Below are 27,149 nucleotides of genomic sequence, written 5' to 3'. Positions count from 1 at the left end.
AAATATTTTAACTTATAATTTCTCCCACGTTTTCACGTTCAAAAGGTTGAATAACATTTGTAACTGAAAATTTCAAAATTCTCTCACTCAAATTTATATTTATATTCAAATTCAACATTATTATATTGAATATGTATCTTGAAATCCAAATTTCACCAACAAAGATTTCAAACTTACATCATATTGCTATGAACGCAATTTTAATTTCATTGGGTACATTATTTTCTCTTGTTCCTTAATCCATGTACACAACTTTTATTCTATACTACCATTGTAACATTTTCTTCTAAATTTTTTTGTACCGATGGATAAATTTTTCCTATAAGATTTATATAGTATGTACCCTTACGTAATTTGGTCTTATGGTTTGCTTCCATTTTTCTATCCTTTAATCATTTTCGGCATTAAGAATTTATATGAGGACATTGTTTTTTTTTTTGTCACATATAGATTTTAATGTTGAAATTGTATATGGGTACATTCTTGTGAATTACTACAATTGTATATGGGTACATTCTTATGGGGACATTTATCTTTTAGCATGACATTTTTCTTATTAATTTACTAAGACTACTTCCATTCAATAAAAAAAAAAACATTTCTTTTGAAAACTTATTTCCTGATGCTTGCTGGGCTTCACCCATGCCTCAGCCCATCTCGCCAGTAGTCATTGCGCTGCTAGGCTTGACTTGCCTCGACCCAAAATCCGGAAGCCAGCCTCAGTTGGGCTTCCCCGTACTAACCCGCAATCCACCCTTGGGCTGGGCTTACTACCGTTTTTTTTTTTTTTGAACCAGTAGCCCTTGTTGCTGGGCTCACCCCAGGATCGCCCCAATGGCCTGCAACCATTACTGGGTTGCACCCCCAACCCTTCCCGAGGCCCAACAGTCCCCAGCTTTGCTGTAGGGCTTAGACCCACACCGCAGCTAGCCCAATAAGGTTGGGCTGCGTTACTTTTTCGACCTAACGCAAATTTTTGGCATATTCGTGTTATAAGTCATACCCAAATATTTTATTTAGGGTACTTTGGTTTACGCTAATTAAATTTAATTTAATTATCACTTCATTTATCGCCCACTAAAGCTAATATGACCCGTCTGTCATTATTTTTATTTCCACGATCGACCCTGTTTGGTCCCAATCTATTGAATTGATTAAAAGTGACCAGTAGTCCATTAATCTGATAATTAATCCAAAATTATTGGCCTGAAAATCACTTTTGGACATTAATGATTCAATAATTTATTTTTCTACATAGAACGGTTGGCATCCTTTCTTAGTGCCAAAGCTCTCACACTTGAGTTCCCGAAGCAACTCAAATCCACTACACTTAAATTAGCATATGGCATTTTGTGTTCTTGCAGGAACCTTTCCTTTATGAACTAATTGTTCATAAAACTAAATTGAACCTGTAGCTTCACATTTAGTGCCTTTGAAACCCGAAGTTTTCAATCAAAACTTACCATATGAAACCTGTAGCTTTCATGTTTAACCACGCACTAGCCAAGTTTTTATTGTACCCTTCACTTTGGGGACATGTTGAACTTGAACAAGCTCGATTTCATTGCTCTAGAAGTATCTGGAAGAAATTACCTAAAGTGGGTGCAAGACGTGAAACTTCATCTTACTGCAAAGGCTATTAGAGCCACCATCGAGGAACCTACCGACGACAATCTTGTCGATGAAGCTGAGAAAGCTACTACAATGATCATCATTTGAAGACACATCCATGATGCACTGCAGACTGAGTACCTCACTGAGAAACCCACGCACCTTCTGGCTTACTTTGGCTGATCGTTTAGATCACCAGAAATACATTTACTTGCCTGAAGCAAGACACGACTGGCAGCATTTACGCTTCCATGACTTTAAGTCCGTGAATGAATACAACTCTGAAGTTTGTAGAATCTGAACACTGCTTAAGTTCTGTAAAGTGGACTTAACAGACAAGGATCTCTTGGATAAGACCTATTCGACCTTCAATGACACTAATATTGTCCTGTAACAATAATATAGGGAACAAAAGTTCACCAAAATTTTGGATTTGATCTCTGTTTTACTTCTCGCTGAAAAGCAGAACCAGTTTTTGATGAGAAATCTTCAAGCTCGACCCATTAGCTCGAACGCTTCGCCTAAAATGCATGCGACCAATGATCATCGTGGCCGTGGTAATGGGCAGCAAGCCCACCTACGAGCCCAAGGTCAACAGAGCCAAGGCCCACACAAGGGAGAAATTTGACCCAGAAACACCAACCATTTGCCCCTACGGCCCCAAACTTCAAGAATAAATGAATAACTACTGTTCAATCGGCTTCCACTGAAATGGACATGTGTTACCGTTGTGGAACAAAAGATCATTAGTCAAGCGTATACAGAGCTACCCCTGAGGCCGTTGCCAAGTATCATTCCCATCGTGAGTTTTACTTTGCCAATGTGGAACGTCCCGAAGATGCTACTTCATCCATGAAGATATTAGATTTTCAAGAGGCATCAGCCCTTATGGACGAATAAGTTTTATTCTTCTAGACATGTTTTTTAGGGTGTCTTTACCCCTAGTGGCTGAACCCACTAGGTGTGGCCAAACCTCCCCCTATTTTTTGGGTTTATGGTTTAATTTTTGGATAATTCTTCTAAGTCTTTAGAATAATTTGTTTGGTCTTGGTTTGTTTTGAATTATGGATAATTATTTTTGGATATTATTTCTTGATTGATTAATAGAATGAATGGAGCTATATTTATGCATGTGACCGATTCAATTAATTTATTTCTAGGTATGACTAGTAGGGAAGTTAGTTGTTTGGCTGATAGTGCTACCACACACACCATCTTGAGTGAATGACGCTATTTTACTAACTTTGTACCTAAGAATGCACTTCTGACAACCCTATCAGGTTCATCCAACCTAATTGAAGGATATGGAAAGGCCCGTATAATGTTGTCTAATGGTATTGTTTAAACCATTAAAGATGCCCTCTATTCTCCATGTTCCAGAAGAACGTTACTGAGTTTTAGAGATATTTGAGATAATCATATCATGTTGAAACCACTAAAAAGAATGGTTCTAAATTTCTTTGTATCACTTCTTACGAGTGTTACCAAAAGCTTGTTCTTTGGGCATCATTTACCTCCATTTGTTGGATTCCCGCCATGCAAAGCTTGTTCTTTGGGGAATTTGAATACTCAACCTTCAATTACAAAGATTATTCACAACCCTTCTAAGTTTCTTTAGAGGATTCAAGGGGATATTTGTGGACCTATCCAACCAACATGCGGACCATTTAGATACTTTATGGTGTTGGCTAATGCATCAACTCGTTGGTCACATGTCTGCTTAATGTCCACACGCGATGCTACATTTGCCAAACTCCTATCATAAATTGTTAAGGTTATAGCTCACCACCTTGATTATTCGATCAAGTCGATTTGACTGGATAATGCTGGAGAGTTTACGTCACAGACTTTTGATGATTATTGCATATATGTTCGGATTAAAGTTGAACATCCTATATCCCATGTTCACACCCAAAACGGCTTGGCAGAAGCTTTCATAAAACACCTTGCTCGGACTTTGTGACCCAAAATGTTGGTATCTGCATGGGGCTATGCAATATTGCACGCAGCTATGTTGGTCTACTTGAGGCTCACTGCTACCCAACCTCATTCACCGTTATAGTTGGTTATTGGATACAAGCTTGACGTATCACATTTACGTGTGTTTGGGTGCACAGTCTATATGCCAATAACAACGCCACTATGTACCAAAATGGGTCATCAGAGAAGAATGAGAATCTATATCGATTATGATTCGCCATCAATTATTCCCTCCTTAGAGCCCTTGACAGGAGATCTCTTTACTGCACGTTTTGCAGATTGTCACTTTGATGAGACAGTCTTCTCATCGTTAGATGGAGATAAGAACGCTAATGTTCCTAAAGAACGCCGTAAATTATCATTGTATGCTCCCACTATGCCTCATTTAGATCCTCGTATTGACGAGTCTAAAACTGAAGTGTGTCGTATACTAGATCTTCAAAGCATGCTGAATGCTTTTACTAATCTAGCAAAGGTGACGAGAGCACATATACTCACTACAAACGCACCTGCAAGAATCGACGTACCTAAAGTATGTTGTAATACCGCCTAGGAAGGTCGAACCATCCCTGTAGGTGGGGTGGCCGCACCTTCCACATGACTCAATACATTGGCAGCTAGCCAATCATCTGCTCATACCTTGAAGCGTGGCAGCCTCTTTGGTTTAACGGATTCACAACCTCGAAAGAGGAAAATGGCACAAACTAGTGACCCTAGTTTGAATCTGACCATCGCTTACTCATTTGTTCCAACGCATGACGTTATTCTAGATTACGGTGATGTCTTAGAAGAGACATACTAGCCTACCGAGAATCGCGAGATTTTGGCCCACTATGTAATATTGGATGAAGTTTAGAATTGAAATGAGATGATCGTCGATGTTGCATTTGCATACACAGTAACTACTGACATCATGCTTAGCGATGACATTGAACCACGTTCTGTTGATGAATGTTGATGTAGAACAAATTGGTCAAACTGGAAATAAGCAATCCAGGTCGAACTCGATTCGCTTGCAAAACTTAAGGTGTTTGGGCCCGTAGCTCCTACTCCACCACATGTGAAGCCCGTGGGCCACAAGTGGGTTTTCGTGAGGAAATGTATCCAGAAGAATGCAATAGTACGATACAAAGGACGCCTCGTAAAGCAAGGCTTCTCTCAACGCTCTAAGATTAATTACGAGGAGACGTATTCTCTCGTAATTGACGTTAATGTTCCGCTACCTTATCAGTTTGGTAGTTTCTGAAAAATTGAATATGTAGCTTATGGACATGGTAACCGTGTATCTCTATGAGGATCTAGATATGGAAATCTACATGAAAGTTTCAGATGGACTTCCATTGACTAGTTCAAATAGTTCTAGACCACGGAGCACTTTCTTGATTAGATTGAGGAGATCATTCTATGGATTCAAACAATCGGGGCGGATGTGGTCTTATTGTCTGACTGAATATTTGACAAGTTAGGGTTATGTGAACAACGAACTATACCCATGCGTCACATTCCGGATTTGCGATCGTTGCAGTTTATGTCGACGAAATGAACCTCATCGGAACTTTTGCATAGCTTGAGGAAATTGTCGTTCACTTGAAATCGGAATTTAAGGTGAAGGATCTTGGGAAAACTCGATATTATCTCGGCTTGGAGATCGAGCATTGCTCGGATGGAATCCTAGTACATCAAATGAACTACACCTAAAAGGTGTTGCTACATTTTAATGAGGATTAAGCAAAGCTTTCGAGTACTCTTATGGTCGTTCAGACTTTAGATGCTAAACGAGATCCCTTCCATACCAAGGAGGATGAGGAAGAGATTTTGGAGCCTGAAGTTCCATACCTAAGTGCAATTGGTGCTTTATTATACTTGGTTCAATGCACTAGACCTGACATCTCCTTCACTGTTAGTCTTTTGGCTAGATACAACAATGCACTTACACGCATACAATAGAATGGTGTTAAAGATATTTTCCACTACTTCAAGGGTACGACGGATTTGGGCTTGTTCTACACCCATGAATCCTCGAGAGGAGCCACCGCCCCCCTCGGTCCTCTAGTTCATTCCTACCTTGTTTGTTACGCAGATGCTGGTTATCTATCTAACCTACATAGGGAACGTTCTCAAACGAGCTATGTCGTTACCGTTAGAGACACTGCTATATCTTGGAGGTCCACTAAGCAAACGCTAGTTGTGACTTTTTCGAACCATGCTGAGATTCTCGCCTTACATGAAGCATCACATGAGTGCTCTTGGTTGAGCATGCAAACATGTCATCTCTCAGCCAGTTCACTATTTCCCATCAAAGACCTTGGTGCACTTCACTACTTTCTGGGTATTGAGGTTCATAGATCATCCAAAGGCATTTTTATTTCACAAACCAAATACATCCTCGATCTACTAAAGAAGGTTAACATTGATGGATCAAAACCATATGTCACTCCTCTTAGTACAGCAAAGTTGGATCATGCCTTTCCATTACTAGAAAATCCTGCAGAATATCGATTATTAGTAGGAGCTCTACAACACCTCACTTGGACTTAACCTAACTTATCGTTTGTAGTAAACCTTGTATGTTAGTTCATGCATAGCCCAAGACAATCCCATTTGCAGGCTGTCAAACGGATTCTACGATATCTTAAAGGCAATCCCATTTGCAGAATATCGATCATTCATATTGGTCTTTGGTCTTTAGTTGTCAAAATCACCCTATGTACCATGTCTGAAAGCTTTCTCTAATGTTGACTGGGCTGGATGTACACTTGATTGTCGATCAACTAGTGGATACTGTATGTTTTTTTTATCATCCATCATTAGTTGGAGTGCTAAGAAGCAACCAACAGTTGTTAGATCTTCGACGGAGGCAGAGTATCGATCACTAGCTAACACTGCGGCTGAGATTACATGGATATGTCAATTGCTTACTGATATCAGCTTCGCTCTTCCTTCCTCTCCTCAACTTTGGTGTGAGGCCATCTCTCTTGCTAAAAATCCATTGTTCCATGCACGTACAAAGCATGTTGAAATCGACTATCACTACATTCGAGAAAATGTGCTATCGAAAGCCATTTCAGTTCACTTTGTCTGCACTCAAGACCAACTTGCAGATATTTGCACCAAATCTCTCTCCAAAGACAGGTTTATGTTCTTACGATCCAAATTGTCCCTTCGTACTCCTTAGTTCAGTTTGAGGGGGGATGTTAAGGAATGTAGTGTAAAAGATTCAATTTGTAATAAACCCTAGAATTAGTTAATCTATTTTGAATTGCTGCATTAAGGTTTTTAAATTAATTGAGAGTGTTGCAATAGGTGGCAAGTTAGTAAGAATGATAGAGTTATGTGTGAATATGGAAGGATGTATATAAGCAACACAATTGTAATCTATTCAAGCAAGTAAATGAAAATTCATTTTTCTCAACAAGTATGAGCTAACACTATTTATTTAAAAATAATTTATTACAGGGCTATAATTCTGAACCGGATTATTATTAGTCCCTTCGATTAGAGATGGCCCAACAGTAACCAAAAAGGACACGATCATGATTTTCTTATGTGAGTCTTTGGATGGTGAAATTAGATGTCCATCAGATTGCTGACAATATATACTACTGCTAATGGCCACATGTAATTTGTTGTCCTTGTTATCCATGTATAGGGACTTAGTAGACCAGGTAAGACTTAATTTCAATTTTACTAGTTCACAGTGTTAAAGTTGTAATTGTTGACCATAATTTGTTTATAGGGTTATTCTCACTTTACTACCACAAATATCGTGAAATTTGCACTTTGTTACCCTTAATTTTTTTTCATCTCACTTTTATACCTAAAGTTACATTTTCTCACAAAATCATACTTAGTTTAGTCTAGTCATTAAGTCCTCCTTTAAATGATGATGTGGAGCTTGACTGGACGATGATTGTATAGAAACATGGCACTGTGTGCAGTGTGCCGCACAGAGGCGTATAAAGCAGTTCAAAAAATTATTTTCTTTTTTTTGCAAAATAAAAAAAAATGAAAGAAACCCAAATGTACAAAGTAGTTCCGGGTTTCTACTAAAACTCAATACCCATTTGAAGAAACACAAAAGCATCTAAATTTCAAGGAAATCATAGGCAAACAATTAATAAAAGCCCAAAAATATAGACTCATTTAGGAAACTATTCAAGTGAGAGAGATAGAGAAAGAACCCACCAACAAAATAAAAAAAAAATATTGAATACAGAGAGAGTTAGGGTTACCAAGCTCAAAGATGGACAGGACAAGCGAAGAAGGAGAGAGAAGGCAATGAGGAAGAATTAGAATTTGGTGGGAGAGAGAGAGATAGAGGTACTTAGGGCTTCTTTCTTTTTTATTTAAGTATTTGGCCCATATCAAAACAATTCATTTTGCCACTTTATTAGTTTGCTACTCAGCCTCTCCACCACATTACAAGAGCGAACCCTCCTTTTTGCATAACCGTCGTCTGTTGATTCTTTACTCACTATGTCCTTTCATCAAACACCATCTCTCTCTCTCCTCTCTCTCTCTCTCATCATAAATCCATGTTGTGAAGGTCAATTCTGCAGATTGCGTCTTGTTGTGGACTTAGAAGAAGAATTTTGAGGCCGATTACACGAGAATTCTCCACCGCAGCCCCTAAAACTACTTCAACCACCCTGGCGGTGCAGCCAATCCGCTGCCGGTAAGAAATAGCTGTTATAACACCACAATTTTTCCTCAAAAGCTCTGTCGATGGTGCTGAGTTTGTGGCAGTGTAGAAAACCACGTCATCATTTTCCAGAACCACTTTTTTTATTTTTATTTTGCCAAATAAAATGTTTTTGTTGTACGCCTATTTTACGGACGGAAAAGAGAGGGAGAAAATGTGGCATCGCATTTAAGAGAATTACACGGTACATTCTCTAAAGTTCTCATGAATTTAGAAATTGTTCAGAACCCCAATGAAACAAACGTATGAACTTGCAATGTGCTGGTGTGAAAAAAGTATTGCTTATTGTCTTGGCTTACAGCGGGGATGAACAATTTAATATTTCATATTCATTGCGTCATCTAGTAAATCTGATAAGTATGCACTAAGGTAGGTTCAAATCTAAAAAACATCTCCCCATATGTGTGTCACTTTTATTATTTTCGTAATTGTTTTCCATTCTCTGCCCCATCACCATCAAAAGCGAGGCATCGATGACTCGATGTTCCTATTTTACAAGAAAATATGCATCAAGTTTCGTAGTTGAATAAGGTTCATGGCAGGAAAAGCTTTAGTACTGACCCAAGCTTCTGTTCCAAGTCACATTAAGATTCCTCTGCTGCCACTTCAATTAGTGGTGATTATTAATCAGGGTTTATTTTGATTACTAAGTTCATATACAACTTATTCCTCAGCTGCCACTTCAATTATGCAAATGGTCCTTTACAATAGTGGTGGGAAAATGTTGAGACTTTACATGACGACGTTGATAGTGATCATATAAAATTGATGACTAAACTATTGAAAGATCAAACCCCGTCGGTGACCAATCTAACATTTAATTTGACAAAAATCGATCGTTAGACAAAAAGAAAATATGGAGTATAAGAATTAATCAACTGCAAACTTATGCACAAAGTAAACAAAAGAGAAATCATCTCCTACATTACTCTCTTGTCACCAAATATCTTAGTAATTAACTTTGAAGGATCTTAATTTACAAATCAATACTAATTGAAGAAGGAGGCATAATTTGAGAACTAGACAAAATCAAACTTTAGTAACTTGATAGTGATCATATAAAATTGATGGCTATACTATTGAAAAATCAATTGAAACCAGTTGAGCCTAAAAATGGTTAATTGTAACTCACTTTAATTTGAAGGTAGCCATTGGTATTAGGTTTCATTTGAAATTAGGGAATGAAAGTAAACATAGATTAAATAATTAGCTAGATTTGGAATTTATGTATGAAGGGTTTAGTTATGGATTGTAATGCAAGGTACTCGTGGCCGAGGAAAAAAACGATTTTTTTATTTTTTTTTATAATTTTTTTGGTGAATTGGGAATTTTCACAACCAAGGCTACCCATCAGTACAAAGAAAGCCCACAGTAGAGGAAGCAAGCAGCAAGTGAAGAAAACAAGGAGAACTTACATGAAACGGGTACATATACGGCCAACCATCCATCCCAAACCAACCAACCATTCAAAATTATTGGTTATTCCATTGTTTGCTTTCCCTCCCTCCGAAAACGGTGTCCTTCCTTCCATCCAAAACCATTTCTTCTAATTTCTAAATCTCTCTCTATCTCTCTCTCTCTCTCTCTCTCATTGGAGTCATATATCTCGCTTTAGCTGCGTCTGTAAACTCTTACATTGGAGTCATATATCTCGCTTTAGCTGCGTCGGTAAACTCTGTAAATGCCGAAACAATGCACACACCAGTCTGTTAGAAATTAGAATCGTTTCGCTTCCTTCACACCAACAAACCAAACAAACTCTCTCTCTCTCTCTCTCTCTCTTCATATTGTTTGATTTTCTTTGAATTCATATATGATATTCTCTACCTGCGCCGACCTCTACGTACGTACGCATGATCACATTTTCTTCGATTACAAGATCGCATCGCAGCATGGTAAATGAGATGTACGTACGCAATCGCATTTTCATGCCTTTTCTCGGAAACCAAACACATTTTCTTCATTTCATTCTAATGCGAATTAATTTGGAGTAGCTAGCTTAGCTAGGGAGGCAAGCCAAGCGTCGCACTACGTCTGCTACTACTAGTAGAAGAAGAAGAAGATCCAGAATTACAGAGGAAGTGCTGATCGATCAAGGGGCCATTGATTGATTGATTGATGTCAAACCTGGATCCGCCAGGCCCTAGCGGGCCGCAGGGGCTGACGAGAAGGCCGTCGAGGAGCGCAGCCACCACCACCTTCTCCACTGAGGTGTTCGACAACGAGGTCGTCCCTTCCGCTCTCGCCTCCATCGCTCCCATCCTCCGAGTGGCCAACGAGATCGAGACCGAGCGTCCTCGCGTCGCCTATCTCTGTACGTCGTCGTCTTGATTAATTAATACTAATATTGTACTTAATTAGGTCTTGATTGCATTGCACATGTACGGGGTTTGTGAAAATGTGTGTACGTGTGTGTGTGAATAGGTCGGTTCTATGCGTTCGAGAAGGCGCACCGACTGGATCCGAGCTCCAGCGGCCGTGGCGTCCGCCAGTTCAAGACTTCGCTCCTCCAACGACTCGAGAGGGTAATAACTCGTTTCATTTCTTCATTTTTTTTCCATCCATTAATCGCTTCATCGTATTCCTGCGTATATTGATTGATTATGGATTTAATTATTAATCAATTCTGGCCTGGCCCCCTCCTCCTCCCTCATTTAAAACTACTTTCATTGATCAATTAAATAATTATTAAATGATGTATTTGTTGGTTTGTCATTCGAACTTATATAGACCTGTCAATTTTCTTTATCATCCTTAATTTTAGTTGATTATGTTCTGAACTTTTATAATTAGTCAATTTCTTTCTTGAATTTTAATTTTAACCGATCATTCCTTCAAATTTTATGAATAGCCAATTTTCCCCCTAGCCCTTGATTTTAAAAATTTTCATTCAACTTTCATCCATCCAATCTTCCATTCTTTTTGCCTTACACAGTTATTATGTGTTGTTTGCATGACTAAAATGAATGGAAAATTAGATGAAATTTTTTAAAATCTAGCGTCAAGAGGGAAATTGGCTATTTATAAAAGTTCAGAGGATAATCGGCTAAAATTAAAGTTTAATAAGGAAAATTGGCAGCTCTAAACAAGTTCAGAAGTAAATTCGACAAATATGCCTTATTAGTTAACTATAATTACGAAATTAAATGGGTTGCTCCATGGATTTCTAATTTTTCAATTTAAATGAAGAAAATCATAGGGATTTATTAAAAAAATTTGCATGAACAATTTGCATTTTGATACCTACTCCACCCTTAGAGTAAAACTCAAATTTTAGGTTCTAAACTTACCTCAACTTGCTCCAACCCTTGAAACAAATATGAGTTAAAACTTACATCTCATTTTTGGGCCAAATTTAGCCAGGATTCCCTCATGTATTAGTAGGGTTGGCTCACCATATATGTATATTTTATTTAGTTTTATATTTATAAATTCATTGAATCTAACGGTAAAAAAAATATCTAACATTCCAAATTCAAATCCAACGGCTAAAGTACTTAAATTTTTTTTTTATGTGTTTCATATTCTTTCGTAATGTTCCACGAGTTTCATGGGGTCGATTTAGTAATTTTTCAATATTTATCGGAATCTAAATATTTTTATATTAAAATGTTCATAAAATTAAATTAGGATAGTCTATATAATTTTTTTTTAAATATTACTTTAGGAAAGAAATTATCCTAAATTAATTCTTTAATAATCTCGAGCTAAAAATTTAACTCAGAAGGTTGGAGGAAAAAAACTGTTTCTAGGTTAAAAATTTTAGATTTTAACCAAAAGGGTTGGAGATGATCTAATTAATTTTTTTGTTTTTGTTTTTGTTTTTTTTTTTGGAAACCATGGTCTAATTTGTTTGGGCTTCCTGTTGATTTGAAATAGCGATTTAATTGTATTTAATAACAGAGAGAGAATGAAATGAAATATGAATGGATGTTGGATTTTATAGGACAATGCATCAAGTCTGAATTCTCGGGTGAAAAACACAGATGACAGAGAAATTAAAAGCTTCTATCAGCAATATTATAAGCATTATGTCAGAGCTCTTGACCAGGGCGAGCAGGCTGACAGGTGAATAATCCCTAATTATAATCTTCTTCTTCTTCTTCTTCTTCTAATTATTTAATTACTTAATTAATTGTATGCTGAAGTGAATTCCAAATTCTCAAAACAGAGCCCAACTGGGAAAAGCCTACCGCACTGCCGGGGTCCTTTTTGAAGTGCTTTGCGCTGTTAACAAGACTGAGAAAGTTGATGAAGTTGCTCCTGAGGTTTGTAATTAACTTTACCTCCATTTCTTATTATTATTATTATTATTATTATTATTATTATTATTATTATTATATATGTGAATGTGTCGGGACAAGATTATGAACAAGAATATCCGAGATAAAAATTGAAGATAAGATGAGAGAAAATTGGTTAAGGTGGTTTGGACATGTCAATCGAAGACCTACAAACGCTCTTGTTAGAATATGTGATTACGAGATAGAGGTTTAGGGCTATAGGGGTAGAGGAAGACCTAGAAAGACTTGAAAGAAACTCTAGGAAAAGACTTGGACTACTTGTGTGTGTAATGTACCTCAAAAGGATTCTTCATTGCTTAATGGGTTCTTTTCTCTCTATTTTAAGAACAATGGTAGCTCCTCTTGTTTGCAATGATAACTCTCAAACATCTGGAAACAGTAAACATTTTTCTGTTACTCTGCAGCAAAACCTGCAAATCTGCCCATGTTTTACTTGAGATATATAACATAGGAATTCATTTGATGCTGTTTATCTAACACATAGTAGAGCTACGGTCTTATTATTTGAATTTTTCATGTATTGATATATCAGTTTGATTGCTGTTTAGCAATTACGGCTAAACATCCTATGACAGAATATTCTACCGAAAGCAGGAGGAGTGACAGCATAAACACAATGCCCTTTTTAACTAACCTTGTTCTTAAAGTATAGAAGAATCCATTGATCAATGACGGAAACTAGAGAGTGACTTTTGCAATTTCAGTTACATAATGATTCCAATATCCAATTGGGTTTGCCATAAAAATATTTTAATGCTTTGAGCAGATCATTGCGGCTGCTAAAGATGTACAAGAAAAGACAGAAATTTATGCTCCCTATAACATTCTTCCTTTGGATTCTGCTGGTGCTACACAGTCTATCATGCAACTTGAAGAGGTATTACACCCTTGATATTTATCCTGATAGTGGTCATATTCTTTGGTACCTTATATTCTTATTCTTTGGCGCCTGGTTGGATCTTATTGAATGTTTTTTCTGTTTCCTTGTTAAAGGTTAAGGCTGCAGTCGGTGCACTATTGAACACTCGTGGTTTGAACTGGCCTAGTGCATTGGAGAACAGTCACAAAGCTGGTGATCTCGACCTCCTTGATTGGCTGAGGGCCATGTTTGGATTCCAGGCATGTATAAAAATAACCGATTTCAATGGTTAAGATTCACTCTATGACCTTGAAGAAATTATTAACTCATTTGCCTATTTTGATGGCTACAGAAAGACAACGTCAGGAACCAGAGGGAGCATTTGATATCCCTACTTGCAAATCCTCATATAAGGCTTCATCCCAAACCCGAACCTCTTAATAAGGTATGTTGGCTGTGTCAATTGAATTTTTCATCACAAAAGTTTTACTTTTATGTGATCTGTTGATAGTGACCGGATCAACTAAGTCGATGCATACCAGAGCTTGTATTGTTAGGTTCAGATTTATGGATTCATGTGATAATGTGATGCCTGTGCATGTGGTCCAGTATAGTTTCTCCTTTTGATGCTTTGAATTCCTTTCTGATTTCTTCCAAATTTTTTATTGTTGATTTCACTGTTGTGCTCAAAGCACTATCTTTTTATGAAAAATATTCCCCTTTGTGTGCTTTTTAGCTCTTCCTGGCTTTCAACTAAGCTCATCCTTTTTTGCAGATGGATGATCGAGCTGTTGATAAAGTTATGGGAAAACTTTTTAAGAACTACAAAACGTGGTGCAAATTTTTGGGAAGAAAACATAGTTTGAGGTTAGATACTACAGTATCTGCAACAATTGTAATTGGTTCATGTTTCAATTATTTTTATTTTTGCTTTATGCTTTACGTTTTGGATCTTATGCTTGATCTCCATGCAGGCTTCCCCAAGGTCAGCAAGAAATACAGCAAAGGAAGATACTGTATATGGGTTTGTATCTTCTCATCTGGGGTGAAGCAGCGAATGTCCGCTTTATGCCAGAATGTCTGTGCTATATTTTTCATAATGTAATGATCTGTGGGTTTCTTTTTCGGTTAACCTATTTCTGAGTAATTATGAAAATTATGTGCTGACTTCTTACACATTGATGCCAACTATACATTCAGATGGCATATGAACTCCATGGCCTGTTGGCTGGAAATGTCAGCATCGTTACTGGGGAAAATATAAAGCCTTCTTATGGTGGGGATGATGAGGCTTTTTTACGGAAAGTTATAACCCCCTTGTACCGTGTAATTGAAAAGGTATGTTGCCTCAGAAGCATGTGCGTTGTTAAGAAGTTTCAGGCCCTTATGCTATACACATGAGGATGTTTGTTATGATGTTCCAGGAAGCCAAGAAGAGCGAAAATGGAAAAGCTCCTCACATAGCTTGGTGCAACTATGACGATCTCAATGAATATTTCTGGTTTGTGTTATCAATATTTTGAGTTAAAGACTGGGATTTTATTTCTGTCTAGGGCCTCTTATTCTATTTAAATTGAGATGATTTAGATTTAAATTTACTTACTTTCAGGTCGTCTGATTGCTTCTCTCTTGGTTGGCCCATGCGTGATGATGGTGATTTTTTCAAATCAACGCGTGACTTGGTGCAGGTACTCTTTCATTTTGAACCATTGCCACCCCTTTTCTTATGTTAGTTTTCTCGAACTTGTATAAAAGAAATCTCGTTCCAGGGAAGAAAGGGCTCTAGAAGAAAATCTGGAAGCACAGGAAAATCGTATTTTATTGAAACTCGGACATTTTGGCACATTTTTCGAAGTTTTGACCGGTTTTGGACCTTTTACATACTGGCTTTACAGGTATTTATTTACAACACAATGGATAAATTCTAAAATGACACCATGTCCCCTGGTCCACTATGAATGTCTGTTTCAATAATATATTATTTGGAACTGGATAACAGGCTATGCTCATTGTTGCTTTTAGAGGGATTTCACCATTGGATATTTTTCAAAAGAATGTCTTGAGAGATCTATCAAGTATTTTCATCACAGCAGCATTTCTTCGCGTCCTTCAAAGTATGGCATTCTAACTTAAAACTGCAGTTCTCAAATGTTGTATCTATGTTCGTATGCTACAAGAGCTATTATGTGCCTGAGCCAATAATTAATTTTCTTAGAAGTTTCACTATACTTTGTGGAGAACAATTTCTTGTAAGCTGTTGGGGCCAAAAGGACTAATGTTGTGACAAACGGCCTTTCACTAACTATATAAATGAAGATGCATAGATCAGAGTTTGTTTCTATTTTCGATGAAACTAGAAGGAAAAGAAAAGCTCAGGTCATGCATGCTTTAGTTTTCTGGCTGATCGATATAATACTTCGGCTCTTACACAAATATGGTTAGGGAGAGAATTGAGTGTAGAATCTTTCCAGTTTAGTCTTTTGGACATATCTTTTTATCCATACTATTATAGAAAGAGGATCCCCCCACCTGGTCTCTATACATTTGTTGCCTGGAATGCTCCTCATTAACCATCCCAAAACCAGAGTTTCTAGGTGATATACGTTTTTGGCTTAATATGGCTCACATCTACGTTTCAAGGTGGGGATTTCCCCCCATTCACTATGACTTCCTGTTTCAGTAATATATGATTTGGTGGCACCAAGGGCCTTTTCTTGTATATCCTACATTCCTACTCGATGGACAACCCTTCTCTTTCTCCTTTCATCCTGCCATATGCAATTGGGAGGCGAAAGTACATCTAGTGGTTCGCTTGTTAGCTTGGATTATTTTACATGGAAGGGCTAACCTCTTCTGAGTTCAGGGATACTTCTTTCGTTGCAATTTTTTTTCTTTTTCAAATTGGAATGTAGCTTTTACTTGTCCTTTGTTTCTTTCCTTTTTCTCTATTGTTTTTAAGGTTGTTGGTGCTGTTTGAGTTCTCCAATTCTCAGCTCCAGTGAACGTCTTTTCCATTCTTTTATACCTGTTTCTCCTTTCGTAATGAACTTATTTTTTTCATGTAGAAAACAATATTTTGAAAGAAATATGAACTAATCATGCAGCTATGATTTTCCATCGAGAGAACCAAATATTTAAGAAGCAAAATATGTGAAGGAGACTAGGCGTAATGGAGGCTTATTAGAAAAGGATTTTTCTTAAGCTGAATAGTTTTGAACCCATTGTGGAAAGCATTGTCCAGATCAGATGTAATTGTTGGCTGTTGCCCAGTATTCCTTGCATAACTTCTTTTGAGTTTTTCACTCATTCTTCCACTGTTTTGTATGTATTCTTTCGAGTGAGGTTTCTATCAATGTGTTCTCATATCTACTTCTTATTTTGATGTAGGCATTTTGGATATTGTTTTGAACTTCCCGGGATATCATAGGTGGAGGTTCACTGATGTGCTGCGAAATATTCTCAAGATAATTGTTAGTCTTGCATGGGCAATCATTCTTCCACTGTTTTATGTGCATTCATTCCAGAATGCCCCTAAACAAGTTATGGATTTACTGTCATTCCTGAAGAATATCAATGGTGTTCCTCCTCTATACCTTATGGCTGTTGCAGTATATTTGCTGCCAAATTTATTAGGAGCAGTTTTGTTCCTTTTCCCGCTGCTCCGACGTTGGATTGAAAACTCAGACTGGCATATCATTAGGTTCCTCTTGTGGTGGTCACAGGTATTTCTGTTTCCTTGATCATTCTCTTGCAAAATTTGTACTATGTTTTACTTGTGTTTGACTTAACGAATAGCAGTCTGTTATGAAATAATCTTTTGATTGATGCTGGCTAATGGTTAGACCATACCAGTGCATGAGACCAAAAGTACTATGTGGTATCTAAAATCCATTTACCTAGTCATATTCATCCATATGATTAATCCTAGTATGGGGCTGAGATCTTGGAGTTAATGATAAGTTTTTTCATGGTCATCGCTATGCATTGTATCTGTTAAGCACAAATGTAATTGCAGAGTTTATGAACTTGGTGCTATCTATTTGGATGGATTAAATTAGCTTCTCTTAATATTGACATTAGTTACTTTCTAGGCATGACTTGGTGTACTTACAAAGTTTACTTCATATTATTTCCAGAGAAACTTTTGGTGTGATTACTTCTTTTCTGTGAAAAAAAGGGAACTTTTGCATGAAAGACCACAGAACTTTTGTTTTGTTTTCTCTGTTTTAAATAAAAAATAACTCTTTATGTTTCTCTGGCATAAAAAAATTAATTGCTCATGGACTATGCTGTAAAAGATTTTGATTAATCTTTATCTTTCTACAGCCAAGAATCTATGTTGGGAGGGGAATGCATGAAAGTCAATTTGCCCTTATTAAGTGAGTTTGACGAGGAACACGCACCCAATTCCATCCTAACTATATGCCTTAGCTTCTTGTTTTCTTTTGGGGTTGGTTGTTTCAGATTTTCGTTTGTTCTGATTTCCTATCCAACTTTCAGGTACACTATTTTTTGGGTGCTGCTTTTGGCTTGCAAGTTTACAGTTAGCTATCTTATCCAGGTGGGAGTTGTCATATAACATTGTTATGATATTTTAGATTCCTTTTATGAATTATATTTTAATAATTGTGTTCTTAATTTTCTGTCCTATCCTTTTTCCAGATAAGGCCGTTGGTGAAGCCAACTAGAGACATTATGAACATTCGTCGTGTAGATTATCAGTGGCATGAATTTTTCCCTAATGGTAAATCATTTGTATTGCTTTAATCTTTGCATGATTTTCAACTTGCGGTTTTATGCTAAGTAATCCTTTATTGATGCAGCTCAAAACAACTATGGAGCAGTTGTGTCACTCTGGGCACCAGTAGTCTTGGTGTGTATCTTTTCCCATATTTGAATCAATCTCTTGACAGTTTTCTGAGTTTATCAGGGTATAAATTTCTTACAATAACTTTTATAAACCATCTCATACTATTTCATGAATTTAAATGCAGGTTTATTTGATGGACACTCAAATATGGTATGCTATTTTTCAGACTTTGTATGGTGGTGTTGTTGGCGCATTCGATCGCCTAGGAGAGGTGATCCTTCAACTTTCTTTGTCTCTGCTTCTCTGTCTCTCCCCCCAATTAATTTTCCCTATTTTCAAAACTATTTGTTACCTCTTGTCTCATATTGTGTATTCATGAAATTATACATCTGCTAAGATAAAATTGTCTGACTTCTGTTCTCTGTCATTCATGAAATTATACATATGTTGAGATAAAATTGTCTGACTTCTGCTCTGTCATTCTTTGTTACTGAACACGATACCTTGGCCAATTTATCTAGTTATGTTTTTAATTTGCAAAAGAAAAGTCATAGGTAAATGTGGTACCATTCTAGTATACTTCTCTATTTGGGTTTGAGAATTGAATCTAAGTTTGTCTAAAATTTCAACACAATCTGTTGCATTGTTCCCATATCAATTTGGCAGACTTTTTGAGAGAAATTAACATGGATCATATTCTAAACCAAATTAAATTTACACTTATCTGCCTAAATATGTGTTGCTCAAGACGACAATCATGTAGTTTACTCTATCAATGGCTTTATTCAAGGCATGCTTCTTTTTAGATATCTTTACAAACAGGTGTATTCTAGTTGAACGGTAGTCTTTATATGCCCTATCTTTACTTTGTCTCTGATTTTTATGCATATATTTTTTTGCCTTTTACAGATTCGAACACTGGGTATGCTAAGATCAAGGTTCCAGTCTCTACCCGGTGCATTCAACACATACCTAGTGCCTTCAGATAAATCAACAAAAAGGGGATTCTCTTTCTCAAAGCGTTTCGTGGAGGTTGATTAATGTTTTTACAACTTTCATATTAAAGTAAAACCTTTAAACACACTTATAATTTGCACACATATTTAGCATTCATGATTTCCTGGCTGTAGATTACAGCAAGCAGGAGAAGTGAAGCTGCAAAGTTTGCTCAGTTGTGGAATGAAGTGATCTGTAGCTTCCGTGAGGAAGATCTCATAAATGACAGGAAATGCTCCCCAACATAATTATATTGTTCATTTCTTCAGCCTCTTATTCATCATGGGGTAAAAACTAAACTGGGTTTGTTTACTTCAGGGAGATGGATTTGCTGCTAGTTCCGTATTCATCAGATCCCAGCCTGAAGATAATTCAGTGGCCGCCCTTCTTGCTTGCTAGCAAAGTCAGTACAGTTCTTTTAAAGTCTTGTTTTAGTTACTAGGTTTTATTGTTGACTTTGTCTACCTTTACAGATCCCAATAGCATTAGATATGGCAGTTCAATTTAAATCGAAGGACTCCGATCTCTGGAAGCGGATATGTGCGGATGAATATATGAAATGTGCTGTGATTGAATGTTATGAATCTTTCAAACATGTCCTTAATACTCTGGTAGTTGGAGACAATGAGAAAAGGTTGGTACTGCTATATAGTGTTTTGTTTTTTAATATTAGTGTTCAATTTCTGGTACTACCCAAGCATTGGATAAGACTGATATTTGGGCCTTTACAATTGCATGCTAACAGTATTTAGAGCCTTCAGTGTGCTAAATTCATTCCACCATTCACTACTTTGGACCCCCATCCTCTTTTCCCGCGGATAATAATTTTGTGGCTAATCAGTAGTGTCCTATATCGTTGATGCTTTCCTATAAATTGAGGTTCTCATAGTATAATGTAAGGCTACCACTTGAAAGGAAGTGTGCTCAATTTCTTCATTTTCGTTTTGTTAAGCAGTGTCGATTATTCAAGAACAATAGAGAATTCATCTTATTTTGATCATTACGAAAAATTCTGATTGGGTTATTATCTGACAGGATAATTGGCATCATCGTGAAGGAAATTGAAAGTAACATTTCAAAGAATACATTTCTTGTAAATTTTAGAATGGGTTCCTTGCCCACTCTTTGCAAGAAATTTGTAGAGCTTGTGGGGATCTTGGTGAGTCATATATGAAGGAATAATTAATTCTGCAGTATGTGCTCGTTTTGGCTATTATCTTAATAAAAACTTGCCACTTTCTTTCATGTTGTAGAAAGATGGTGATGCATTCAAGCGATCTTCAGTGGTGTTGTTGCTTCAAGATATGCTGGAAGTAGTCACGCGTGATATGATGGTGAATGAGATCCGGTAGGTAAACTTAGTAAAATAATTTTTGTAGTAGTAAAATAATTTTTGGTGTAAAATATTTAATTTGTTAAGTTAAATAATCATAATGATTGAATGTTTCGCATATAAATCTTAACAATTCTTGCATTTCCTCGTGTTATATTTTGTAGAGAGTTGGTTGAAGTTGGTCATAGTAGCAAGGATGCTGGAAGGCAACTCTTTGCTGGAACTGATGCAAAACCTGCAATATTGTTCCCTCCTCCAGTTACAGCACAGTGGGAAGAACAGGTAAGTGTATAAAACTACTTAATTATTTCAGTCTTTTTTTTTTTTTTGGTAACAATACTATGACAGTTAATGTAATGTATGAAATCTGACGCACCTCTTGCTGATTACAATTTCAGATCAGACGCCTCCATCTGCTGCTAACAGTTAAGGAATCTGCCATTGACGTACCAACAAACCTAGAAGCACGTAGAAGGATTGCATTTTTTACAAATTCATTGTTCATGGATATGCCTCGTGCTCCCCGCGTCCGTAAAATGCTTTCATTTAGGTTTGTTATGTTCATATATATGAGCTATTGAGCTTAGGTGATATCTGAGTTCCATCAAGTCAATTCTTCCTTAAAACAAGTTGTTTGGGTCTCATTTTGCTAGTGGAAAGTCCATCTGCTCGGTTATTTTCAATTGAATGTGTGCATCCTTAAATTATTGTATTAGAAAGCGTCGTGACTTACAAAATGACCAAGGTTCCAATTACTTTATTTGGTTTCTCTTTCTGATGTTTAATCAGTGGGAGCAGCAAGTTTCATATTTTTGTTTCTTTCTACGTTGAGTTGAAAATAACTGTAATTTCTTTATCATTAAAGACATATCACATATGAAGCCTTTGGGTTTTCCGATGGGCCAATGTCCTGAATAACAGGCCAAGGTTTTCAGCTTTCAAATGTCTTTTTCATAAAATAATTTCCATTTTACGTTGTTGCCCCATTGACAGCATCATGACGCCATACTATAGTGAGGAGACTCTGTATTCCAAATCGGACCTTGAGATGGAAAATGAAGACGGTGTATCAATCATATACTACTTACAGAAGATTTTCCCAGGTTAGTAAAACTATATTTAACATGCTTGACTCTTTTGAAGTCAATGTGTGAATGATTTGACAGCCGTTTTGTGACTTTTCTAGATGAATGGAATAACTTCATGGAGCGACTTAATTGTAAAAAGGATAGTGAAATATGGGAGAATGAAGAAAATGTTTTGCAGCTTCGTCATTGGGTCTCCTTGCGAGGACAAACGCTCTGCAGGACTGGTATTTGATTTCTCATCTTCTTCTCTATCAAGTTTTATTTCTGGTACTAATTGCTTTGATGTTGCAGTTAGAGGAATGATGTATTACCGACGAGCTCTGAAGCTTCAGGCTTTTCTTGACATGGCCAATGAAACCGGTAAGACTAAGAGCATGGTACCTTTTTCTCTCCTAATGTTTAACTAGTCATTGTCAAAATAAAAAAGAAATCAACGTATGTGAAATATAGTGCCATCATGCCTAAGGTCTCCACCTTACTCAAGTATGCAAAGAGTGGATACTCTTTTCCACTTTCATTTTTTTTTCACTCTTTTCATGGTACACAGTCGAGTGTCTAGTGAAGTTGTTATTGTGGAGGTAAATATGTTGGTTTCTAAGTATTTTGAGTTATAAGCAGAGATACTAGATGGCTACAAAGCAATCACGGTTCCACCAGAAGAAGAAAAGAAAAGCCAGAGATCTCTTTATGCTCAATTAGAAGCAGTGGCTGACCTTAAATTCACCTATGTTGCTACCTGCCAAAACTATGGCAATCAGAAACGCAGTGGAGATCGACGCGCAACAGACATCTTGAATCTGATGGTTAAGTATGTAATCTGTCTGATAAGTCAAAATATTTGCAATTTGATTTCTTAGTGTTACTGACCTCATTTTCTTGAAGAATCTTATTCCTTATTTTTCCCCTATAGTTATCCTTCTCTTCGGGTTGCATATATCGATGAAGTTGAAGAGAGTGACGCTGCTAGTGGAAAGGTGCAAAAGGTTTACTATTCTGTCTTGGTCAAAGCTGTTGACAATCATGATCAGGTAATCCTTTGAACTTTTTTACAGAACCACCATGTTCACCATGTTGCCTTTTGTACGTAAAACACTAATTATTTTCTTAATTCTCTAAAGGAAATATATCGTATAAAGTTGCCTGGTTCGGCAAAGATTGGTGAAGGGAAACCCGAAAACCAGAACCATGCTATAATTTTTACTCGAGGAGAAGCTCTTCAGGCCATTGACATGAACCAGGTGAAACCTATAGGAGTCTTGAATTATGATAAGTTCTATTTTAACTTTTCAGTCCAACTGAGATGTACTTTTCCAATTTCTTGTAGGACAATTACTTAGAAGAAGCTTTTAAAATGAGAAACCTTCTTGAAGAATTTAATGAGGACCACGGAGTACGTCCTCCTTCAATTTTAGGTGTTCGTGAGCATATCTTTACTGGAAGGTTGGTTACGTGTTAGCTTTTTCTTTTACTTTTAATTAACATTTGGAGATTGTATCACTACAATTGTGTCCTGTACTCCTAAGAAATGTGATTCCTATCTTATGTGAACTGCAGTGTTTCTTCATTGGCCTGGTTTATGTCAAATCAGGAAATGAGCTTTGTGACCATAGGTCAAAGAGTTCTTGCAAGACCTTTGAAGTATGTTTTCTCTTCCACTACTAAACTCTTTTAAGTAATCCAAAGCAAATTTTTAGAAAGATCTGAATCATTTTTATAATAGAGCAGTACCTTTTAGTCCCAAATGATTTGTTCAGATTAGATTTAATTAATAAATGAATGTTGCCATACTTTGGAGGTGTGTTGCATCTGTTGATATAAGTAGAAGATCTGAATTCTGTAGGGCATATTTTTATAAACCAATTTATTCCGGTGAACTATCTATCTAACCTCTCATGATACCCTTTTTCTCTAGTTTCCTTTCCTTTTCCATCTTGAGATCACTGTTTTTCTTTTTCTTTGATTATGTTGAATATGTAGGCCTCAGTTACAGACGGAATGGAAACTAAGATTCATGTGTCTCGGTGTTCGAAATGAAGTTCATATGATATATATTTGGTTCAATAAAGTTTTTAAGTCATTTACTTAGTAATTACCTATTGGTTTCAGGATCCGCTTCCACTATGGACACCCAGATGTCTTTGATAGAATCTTCCACATTACTCGTGGTGGCATGAGCAAGGCTTCCCGTGGCATCAATCTGAGCGAGGACATCTTTGCTGGTAACATTCGTGAATAAACACACATGCGCACACATGAATGTTTGCATGTGGGAAAGCACACACATCTAACATCTGATTTATGACATGAGTTCTTGCTGTGTAGGTTTTAATTCAACGTTAAGGCGAGGGAATGTTACTCACCATGAATACATTCAAGTTGGGAAGGGTAGAGATGTTGGGCTCAACCAAATCTCTCTCTTTGAAGCCAAAGTTGCTTGTGGTAATGGAGAGCAAACGCTTAGCAGGGATATCTACCGCTTAGGGCACCGTTTTGACTTCTTTCGCATGTTGTCCTTCTATTTTTCGACAATAGGGTTTTACATCAGCGCAATGGTAATCCTGTCTTTATATTTGACCTTTTATTTGCTGTTTTTAGTCTTAGACTGTTACTGTATTTGTTTATTCATTTTGCTGTTTTTCAGTGAAATCATCCTTGAATATGTTGACAAATAATTTCAGTGAACATTAAATCCTGCATGTCATGCTACATCAAGTTGATTCATTCAAATTGACGAGCTGTATCAATTAAAATTACCGAGAACTTCTCATGCTTAGAACTATTTAGAGTCTGAAGTTTTATGCCATGTCCTTTCCTCTACCGTTTCCATTGATAAACGTACCATTGTTTTGTCCTCTAATTTAAAAAATTGTGCCATTTGACGAACACAAGAAATTAGCATACATGTCTTAGAGCCTTTGGCAGCATAGATGGCTACGTTACATAAATACTAGGTGGTTGAAACTGTACAGATTTGTCATTTGTCTGGTTCAGTTGTATTTGATAAAGAAGCATGGAAATCATATCCCTGTTATCTAAATGTTATGCTTTGCAGTCCTACATTATCCTTGTTCTTTGTGTAATGGGAGAAACTGAGCATTCTTTGTACAGTTCCTTCATTTTCATTTTCTTGCTAACATGAGCGTTTTCTTGTAATCCAGTTGGTTGTCCTTACAGTCTATGCGTACTTATACGGCAGACTTTACTTGTCATTAAGTGGAATGGAAAAGACAATTGTGAACTATGCCGCCACCAGGGGAAATAATGTTCTACAAGCAGCCATGGCTTCACAATCTATTTTCCAATTAGGTCTTTTGACTTCCTTGCCCATGATCATGGAAATTGGACTAGAAAGAGGGTTCAGAACTGCGTTAGGGGACATGATAATTATGCAGCTGCAACTAGCATCCGTTTTCTTCACCTTCTCTCTTGGTACCAAAGTTCATTATTATGGTCGAACTGTGCTGCACGGCGGTGCTAAATACAGAGCAACTGGTCGTGGCTTTGTTGTCAGGCATGAAAAGTTTGCCGAGAATTACAGGATGTACTCAAGGAGTCATTTTGTGAAAGGCCTTGAACTTATGGTACTGCTTATAATTTATCAGATATACGGTTCAGCAGTAACTGGTACAATATCATATATCTTCGTCACATTCTCCATGTGGTTCTTAGTGGTTTCGTGGCTGTTTGCTCCCTTCCTGTTTAACCCTTCAGGATTTGAATGGCAAAAGATAGTCGAAGATTGGGATGATTGGACAAAATGGATAAGTAGCCATGGTGGTATTGGTGTGCCAGCGACCAAGAGTTGGGAGTCTTGGTGGGATGAGGAACAGGAACACCTGCAGCACACTGGGGTTTTGGGACGATTTTGGGAGATTGTTCTTTCTCTACGCTTCTTTCTCTTCCAATACGGAATTGTGTACCATCTAAATGTGGCCAGGGGTGATAAAAGCATCATGGTAAACTTCATTCCGTTTCTTATTTACTTCTGTATTTGTTTCTTTTCTCTCAAAAAATGAGACAAGTTCCATACTCTTCGAAGCTTACAAGCCGTTCATAACTCCTTGTCTGCTTGCCAAATATCTTTATTTAACTGAAATTATCTTTATGTACACAAATTGCAGGTTTATGGTCTGTCATGGCTGGTCATTGTCGCTGGGATGATCATCCTAAAGGTTAGTTTTCAAGCTCTAATACTTTCTGGTTGAAAGTGATGTTTTCATAACTCTAAAATTTATTCCACTGAATGGTGAACTTTCACCTCAAAATCTTAGGTTGTGTCGATGGGAAGAAAGCGGTTCAGTGCAGATTTCCAGCTGATGTTCAGGCTTCTCAAGTTGTTCCTGTTTATTGGGTTTGTCGTCACTATTGGAATGCTTTTCGCTTTCCTCAGTCTTACTGTTGGTGACATCTTTGTGAGCTTATTGGCCTTCTTGCCTACAGGATGGGCGCTACTAATGGTACATGCCTCATATAACTTGAAACCTACTTTGCTTTTGTATAATATCCGTTATTTGCTGTTGTCCTCGACAATTTTACATGTGAACTTCTGTGTACGCTGGTGGTGTCGTTGCATGAGCAGATATCACAAGCATGCAAGCCGTTGGTGAAGGCCCTAGGAATGTGGGGATCTGTCAAAGCTCTAGCAAGAGGGTACGAGTACGTGATGGGGATCACTATACTTGCACCAGTAGTTGTTCTTGCATGGTTCCCATTTGTCTCGGAGTTCCAGACCAGGCTGCTATTCAACCAAGCTTTCAGCCGAGGGCTTCAGATCCAACGTATTCTTACTGGTGGGAAGAAGCACAAGTCAAACTAAACTCATTACCAGATTTATCGACCTAGCTAGAGAGATAAAAAGGAGATGACGGACAAATTTGGAGACACTTTTGTGTCGGGAAACCAGTAGAGAGCATGGAGATTCTGAAACTGAGTACTTAAATTCATTCCATGGCATGTAAAGCGACGTGTAGATTACATGAAACTGTAACGTAGTATTAGAATCCATCGTATATCGCATATATGAAATGTATAATGCATATATCCGAGGGCGTGGCAAAGCATATGCCAGTGCCATGTATACTGAGTACAATTTCTTGTTGCAGTAGAAAATAAAATGGATATTGGAGTAAGGTGATGAATCTTGTGTTATACGTTATGGCAGAAAAGAAAGGGACATGTACTTGAAAGCAAGGAAAACTAGATTGTTTAAGAAAAGGATAGACTGTTTAGGGACCTACATAGAAGGAAACCTCTGAAAAGATAACGTATGGTTCGTTTGATGATGATTTCGCTTTTGGTTATATTAACTCTTAAATTTTATTTTAATTTGTGTATTTGCTAAAACCAAAGGAAAAGCAGACGGGAGAAATGAAAAGTGTAAAAGAATGAAACAAAAATTTGAAAGTGAAATCAACTTAAAATAGTTTTTGGCTTTTAGTTTTCCTTAGCAAGTATGTCCGCGCGTTG

The 27,149-nt window shown here is 37.1% G+C and overlaps 1 protein-coding gene across 1 annotated transcript; it reads left to right on the top strand.

Moving 5' to 3' along the window:
* Nucleotides 1–10,062: 10,062 nt before the first annotated feature.
* On the top strand, nucleotides 10,063–26,812 carry LOC103405629 (callose synthase 5-like). The gene is made up of 43 exons (XM_070815090.1): nucleotides 10,063–10,199; nucleotides 10,288–10,607; nucleotides 10,718–10,818; nucleotides 12,240–12,361; nucleotides 12,465–12,561; nucleotides 13,364–13,474; nucleotides 13,591–13,716; nucleotides 13,809–13,901; nucleotides 14,232–14,323; nucleotides 14,431–14,557; nucleotides 14,657–14,794; nucleotides 14,881–14,957; nucleotides 15,066–15,144; nucleotides 15,226–15,351; nucleotides 15,456–15,570; nucleotides 16,844–17,178; nucleotides 17,783–17,835; nucleotides 17,957–18,017; nucleotides 18,119–18,200; nucleotides 18,280–18,329; nucleotides 18,451–18,537; nucleotides 19,176–19,298; nucleotides 19,397–19,492; nucleotides 19,582–19,665; nucleotides 19,736–19,896; nucleotides 20,298–20,421; nucleotides 20,516–20,610; nucleotides 20,760–20,877; nucleotides 20,994–21,145; nucleotides 21,589–21,698; nucleotides 21,782–21,907; nucleotides 21,975–22,043; nucleotides 22,302–22,491; nucleotides 22,594–22,711; nucleotides 22,802–22,921; nucleotides 23,008–23,123; nucleotides 23,238–23,321; nucleotides 23,790–23,902; nucleotides 24,006–24,235; nucleotides 24,842–25,639; nucleotides 25,805–25,855; nucleotides 25,955–26,140; nucleotides 26,263–26,812. Exons 2-43 carry the CDS (start codon nucleotides 10,412–10,414, stop codon nucleotides 26,497–26,499), a joined length of 5,769 nt encoding a protein of 1,922 aa, XP_070671191.1. The 5' UTR covers nucleotides 10,063–10,199; nucleotides 10,288–10,411; the 3' UTR covers nucleotides 26,500–26,812.
* Nucleotides 26,813–27,149: the final 337 nt, after the last annotated feature.

The sequence above is a fragment of the Malus domestica genome, chromosome 01, assembly GCF_042453785.1.
Source record: "Malus domestica chromosome 01, GDT2T_hap1".
NCBI lineage: Eukaryota > Viridiplantae > Streptophyta > Magnoliopsida > Rosales > Rosaceae > Malus > Malus domestica.
The sequence above is the reverse complement of the archived record's forward strand: the minus strand, read 5'-3'. Positions and strand labels throughout refer to the sequence as shown.

Excerpts from the sequence above, each read along its gene's own strand:
- LOC103405629 (XM_070815090.1), top strand. The coding sequence starts at position 10,412 with ATGTCAAACCTGGATCCGCCAGGCCCTAGCGGGCCGCAGGGGCTGACG. Across the intron at positions 15,145-15,225 it reads CAACGCGTGACTTGGTGCAG|GGAAGAAAGGGCTCTAGAAG; the intron begins GTACTCTTTCAT and ends ATCTCGTTCCAG. Across the intron at positions 20,611-20,759 it reads ATGATGGTGAATGAGATCCG|AGAGTTGGTTGAAGTTGGTC; the intron begins GTAGGTAAACTT and ends TATATTTTGTAG.